This window comes from Vidua macroura, chromosome 3 (genome assembly GCF_024509145.1).
Source record: "Vidua macroura isolate BioBank_ID:100142 chromosome 3, ASM2450914v1, whole genome shotgun sequence".
Classification (NCBI taxonomy): Eukaryota; Metazoa; Chordata; class Aves; order Passeriformes; family Viduidae; genus Vidua; species Vidua macroura.
Window position 1 is genome coordinate 16,977,828 of NC_071573.1, and position 6,312 is coordinate 16,984,139.

The 6,312-nt window shown below is 38.1% G+C and overlaps 1 protein-coding gene across 9 annotated transcripts in view; it reads left to right on the top strand.

Annotated features, from left to right (window-relative positions):
- The window catches only part of CEP170 (centrosomal protein 170), a 92,298-nt gene extending 87,305 nt beyond the window's left edge, over positions 1-4,993 (top strand). For all 9 annotated transcript variants that reach the window (XM_053973807.1, XM_053973809.1, XM_053973812.1 and 6 more), the window contains 2 exons: positions 1,614-1,665; positions 2,619-4,993. In XM_053973807.1, the coding sequence (XP_053829782.1) occupies positions 1,614-1,665; positions 2,619-2,905 (339 nt within the window). In that variant the 3' untranslated portion in view covers positions 2,906-4,993. The remainder of the gene's footprint in view (positions 1-1,613; positions 1,666-2,618) is intronic.
- The last annotated feature ends 1,319 nt before the right edge of the window (positions 4,994-6,312 follow it).

The following is a 6,312-nucleotide window of genomic DNA, read 5'->3' on the forward strand; positions in this document are numbered from 1 at the left end:
CCCTAAATATGGGGGGTTAAGGTACTCTTTAAAAAAGAAAAAGATTAGTTGTATATTTATCCTAAGTTCACCATTTTACTGAATTTTTTCAGTCTATTAAAGCATCTCACACTGCTTGAAAGTTTATGGATTGTTTGGGATTTTTTTGTATATGCACTGGTTTTCAAGATTCTGCTTAGTTTTCAGAGCAATATGTTGTTCAAATGCAATGCCTTTTTTTACCACAGAATACTAAAAGTTAAGAAAGGACAGTTGTAAGTGATGTTTGTTTTGTCCTTGGAACATTTACGTCTAGCTCAGATATGAAATCTGCTTAAAGATAATGACTTCGTAGAGATAATCAATCTCTTTGCCACCCAAGAAAATCACACTACTTAGTACAGAACAGCTTTCTGAAATGGATTAATGGTTTTCTGAAATCAGTGCCTTTGAAAATTCTCAGCTTTAGAATACCACTGACAGCTCTTCTCAGCAGCTCGGTTAACTCCAGTCTTCCATGTAGGATCCTTCAATTGTAGGATTTACATATTTATACTAATATAAATATGCTAATTCTATAACCAGGGAAATTACTCAGGAAGTAGTCATAACAGCAAGCCTGCCAGAGTTCAAGAACCCTTTGTAAAATGCTCTCAGGCACTTGGCGTGATTCTTGGGGTGTCCTGTGCAGGGCCAGGAGCTGGACTCAATGATCCTTGTGGGTCCCTTCCAGCTCAGGTTATTCTGTGATCCTACAGCTTAAGATGTGGTCCATTTAATGATTGCTGTGTTTCTCAGTGCATTGCTGTGGCTGTGTCTATGTTAGCAAGTAGTGCAGCACAGTGGAGAAAAATCTGTAAGGCAGAGTGCTGAGGCCCCAGCACTGTGGTGCTGTGCAGGGTCTCATGGGCACAAGGGCCAATGGGTGCAGACAGAACCTTGGTGCAGTCATCTCACAGTCTGACTCACATATCTACAACCTTATAAATGACTCTGTTCCATTTAATACTGAGTTTATCCTGAAACTTCCCTTTCAAGGTCTGCTGTTACTTTGCCTGATCTCTACTGAGCCTTGGTAGAGCAAAGCCTGTGCTTGAGCAGAGGTGGCACAGGCAGATGAGCAAAGGTCAGAATGAGGCCGTGGGGATGGTAGCAGGCAGTCCGTGCAGAGGGCTCTGGGTTTGAGTGGGACGTGGCTCTCCAGCCTCCAGCACTGCCACCCATGGCTGGGCCACCACCAGCACGGATGTTCTTGATGCCAGGAGGGACAACCCAAACAGGATAATGCAATTGGACAGGTTTGGGAGGGGGATTGTTCACTCCTAAGAAATAGTTTAAATCCCCTTTTCCATACTGGAAATTTTCTTTCTTTTTCCATCATGGCCTTAAGCTGAGATAGGGAAGATTCAGATTAGATATTAGAAAAATATTTTTCACTGTTAAAATGGTCAGGTCAGGAACAGATTGCCCAGGGTGGAGTCACCATCTCTGGAGGTGTTTAGGAGGCACCTGGATCTGGCACTGGGTGATGGTTTAGTGGTATAAGAGCTACAGTGGCATTTCTGGGTCAACAGCTAGACCTAAAAGCTTAAGGGTCTCTTCTGACCTCTTCCAATTGGTTGTTTCTTTTCTAGGAAATATCATCAATCTTACAGGAACTGAAACGAGTTGAGAAGCAGCTGCAAGGTACAAATCTTCTTTCACTTTTCTCTTCTGTGGTTGCTTGCTTCAATTTTTTTAATAGATATCTGTATGTGTATATATATATATATATAGCATGAAACAAAGTGACTGTGATTTATTAAAATATATTCACAGTATCAGTTATGTAAATTATTAACATATAACTGCTGATACATTTGATAAACAAACATGGCTGGTTTTTTAAAAGAAGAAGAGTGATCATATCTTTTTATGTGGGATTAGTGGTCCATGCTTATCATCATTATGTTAGTTGTAAATTTGTTATATTTGTTATTTTTAGTATTCAGATTTAATCTGAGAGCAAATCATGTTTTTAAAAAGATTTTTTCAAGAGGAGTCATTAACCACCTTTAGAGACAAATCAGTAATAAATGTTTGTATGTATTTGGAAATAAAAAAGAGAAGTTCTGTTAAATGTGACAGATATGTTAATAGTATAATAAAATGAAATGCTACTAGGTACTTCAGTTTGCCCTCACTGTATGGATAAATGACTGCTCTTTTATACAAATGTCATTCAATCTTGGAATCAGCAACAATGGCTATTTTCTGGGGGTGGGGTGGACCAAAGCATAATATAATGGTAACATCAGGGGGAAAAGCCACTTAAATTAAAACCATCCTTCTGTCCCTGTAACCTAATCATAGATGGTTTATCATCTCTGTTTCCTGTCCATACATCAATTCGTGTTTAGTTTGTGCAGTTTCATTTCATCTAAAGTTTTAATATATGTATCTGCTTTTGAATACATGTATCAGTTTACATCTATGTTGGATACACCGTTTCTTTGTCATGGGCAGTACATATAAAAACTCACATCTGTCATCGTAAAAATAAAAGTGTGAGATAAGGATTTCCATATTTTTATAGTAACAGAAAATTGTATTTTTTATGGTTTCTTCCCTATCCTTCTCATCTCTTCTTGATTGCTTAGCAATTAATGCCATGATTGACCCTGATGGTACCCTGGATGCTCTGAGCAACTTGGGATTCGCCAGCCCCATCTTACCAGCTCAGCCGAAGCCGAAGTCCAGCCCTGTTTCCCAAGGCCCCCGCCCAGCAGGGCAGCCAAACTGCCAGCCTGAGGCCCGGGCTGCCCGTCCCGCCACCGGCACTGTGGCAGCTGAATTGGAAAATGCTGAATCCGAGGCAGATTTCAGCATACGTTTCAATAGGTTTAACCCAGATGGGGAAGAAGAAGATGCCACCCTGCGTGAGTGACATCTCAGTATTTGATACAAAAACCTTTCATGTGGAATGTTTAGAAATCAAGGAAAACTTATAAAGTTTGTTTTTATAATTAAAAAAAAAAAAAGGCTTGGTCAAACAGCAGTTGTTTTATTAAACCAGTTTTTTTTAATTGTGATGCTTTGATTGTCACACAAATCCTTTTCAAATCGTAAAGATATGCATAGATGCCAGTGTAGGAAAGCAGATTGTGGCAGGTTTGCCCTTTGTGGTTGTGTGCTTTGCAAAAGAATTATTATATCAGCAGTTTTCCCTTAATAGACTTATTTCTTTTTAAAAGCCATGCAAGCAGTCTTAACATTTAATGAAAACCCCAAATCTCTTTGCCAAGCTGCTCTGATGAACAGACTTCCTCCTCTAAAGCTTGTACAGAACTGTTGAACAGTTACGTTTTGATTCTGAATTAGTTGATTTATATAGGAAACATTATCTTTGACTACAATGACACATTACTGCAAAAGTAAGACAGATTTCAGAAAGCATTCATTCTCATGTACTGGAAAATCTCAAACAGTTCTGTGGTTTATGTAACCTTGTTGCTGCGTAAATTGTCTTGGGGTTTACAAATAAGTTCACATATTATGTTTGCACTAAGATTTGCTGGGAGTGGTAGGTGAACATATCGATATCATTGAACGGCAAGCAGTGTTTTGGTGTACATAGAAAATTGATAATACTGTCCTTGTATTATCATTACAGTGTTTTAATCCACTTTCTGAAAAGACTATTTGGCACTTTTTGATCTCCTTCAAAAGTCTTCTTGATGTTAATGAAAGTAGAAGTATTTCATATCTCATTTCTGTCCAAATCTTTGTTGAAACTGACTAGGAGATAAATTTGAACGTATAGCAATGCAGGACATATTAAAGCATATTGAGGCAAATGGGCTCTCACCAATCCAAATGCAATGTAAGCTTACAAAAGAAATTACTGTTTATTTGGAATGATCATGAGATGTAAAGTTTTCTTTAGGGAACTTGGAATAGAGTTGTCATTATTTGCTTGATCGATAGATGCACTCCCAAGCAAATGATTTTATTTGCTTCTGTATATTTTCCTGTAGTCTTGCTAGTAAAGCTGTCCCTGTCTTACATATTTAAAAGGATTCTGGACGACGACTGCTAACATGGACATTTTGCTTATACCACTGAAAAGCAAGTCTATTTAAAGTTTCCTATATAAGCCTATTTTCCTTCTCAGTTGTCCCAGTAACTTAACATTTGGAAATAATGAAAAAAATTAAAGTAAATTACTTTGTATTTCCAGAACACTGTAATTTGGAGGAATGTTTTTTCTGTTAAATGTAACTAATAGACTGGAATTTTCTTATGTTTGCATCAGTCTCTATATATTAAGGTTAAAGATACAGTTTTGCAGCTTTTATGAAATGGTCTTTAATATTTCAGCAATAATCCTATATGAGATTTGTTTTTAAAAAACCTACTTTCTGTACGCTTTTAAATTGTACAGGCTTTCAGAAATCAGTAAAAGTTGGACCAGTTAATAAAGATGCAAAAACTTTTTTTGTAGAGATGTAAAAACAAAACCACTAATCTGTTGTATAATGGATTTCATATTTTCTTTAAAAAAAATTAAAAGCAAACAGTCTTCATGTATGACTCAATATGCTCTACTCCAGCTAACTGTGGGAGCCTGAATGACACTAGTTTACAGAGGCTACAGGAAAACTTTTTGAAGGTGCAGAAGGGCAAAAATAGATGGAAACTAGAGCTAAGCGTTGAAAACTGAGTGTACCAAACCATCACCATAATTTCTTCTTTTGTTTAATGCTTGGGAACATAATTTTTCTGCAGATTCAAGTGAAAAGTAGGAAATGGCTCGGAAGGATTAAAGGTGCAGGCTCTTCATATGAGATTCTGTTTGTGTTATTTCAGGCGTTTTTACGTTTATGTTGTGTAATAAGCATTTTGCATTACTATGTTATTATTTTGTATGGACATGTTCTCCTTATTTATTTTTGTTACATTTATTATGTATGTTATTTTGTTATATGCATTTACAACTCCATTTTTAAATAAAGTGTTTCTGGAACTTTACAAATGTGTGAATATGTAATTGAGAGCTGGGAAGTTCACACAGTCTTTCTGCAGCCTAACTCGCCTTTACTGAAATAGGAAGTTACATTTTTTCATAAATGTCTTCTCTCCAGAAAAAGTTCTGTTATTGCCACCGCTGCATCATTTGTTCTGTGCTGACAGTATTGGCTCACTTTCCCGCACTCAGGTTCTTTTCCACACTTCAATTGATTTTGTGTGCAAAGCTAGAGGCAAAAATAATCCAGTATGCCAGTCACCAAACAGTGCCTCTGTTTCCCTTTTAATACACCTGCCAGCTGCAACAGTAGATGGTTCTCAGACTATTTTCCCTCTGCTTCACATATTGGAAAACTTTACTGAATATGCTCATTTGGCTCCACAGTGCTGCCTTTATTTCTTCTGTCCCAGGTTTGACTCTATGCCTGCTTTTCCTGCAAGACACTAAATTGCCTTTTCTTAGCTGGCTTCATGCAGGAACAAAACCTTGCATTTAGTAAAACTCCAAGAATTTCTTCTCAGGTTAAGCATTTCGGTATTGCTGAGCTTTGCTGTGACTCAGCATCAGCCGTTCTGATCCTGCTTCTGCTAGTGAGTAACACTCAGCAGCACTCAGCTCTGCAGGGGCAGGAGATTGCTGCTGCTCTTCAGAGATGCCAGTTTGGTACAGCCAAAATCGTGAGAAAGTTACAAGGGCTTTCCTCTTGCACAGGACTTCTTTATATCCCCCAGCTTCATTACCTGCTGTCATTTCTTCACTTGTTGCCAGCATCCCTCTGTCTTTGCAGAGGATAGAAGAATGCATTTCTGGACTGTATTCTCTTGTGCAGACTCCCTGATGTTTAAGCAGAAGTATAACTCTTCCCATAGAGATTTTTATAGGACCTCTCTACTTGTAGCCAAGGTTATGCAGGGGTGTTACTCAGAAGTATTTAGGAAATCCAGCCAGATGGCCTCAGTCATGTGCTCCCTTCAGACACCACCAAGTGTCAGGACACATGGAAAGCAGAATTCAAGCCTTTTCTGATCAGCACTGGTGGCTCCTCCATTGGCTAAATGCACTGCTTGAATTCTACACCCAACAGGTTCTTGTAATGATGCTCATATCTAGCTGTAGCATACAGAAATAAACCTAAGGGCATAATTTGTGTGCCTAAACTGGTAACAGTGACATGGTGTTTCACCACAGCATATACATTATACCAAAGCAACTGGTACTGCAATCTCAGAAGAGAACCATGCCTCTTTAACAAAAAGTAACTTCCAGTCAATACCTGTTGGAAGGCCTTTGTAATTTGAACTGGGAAGATTTTAAGCATAAGAAAG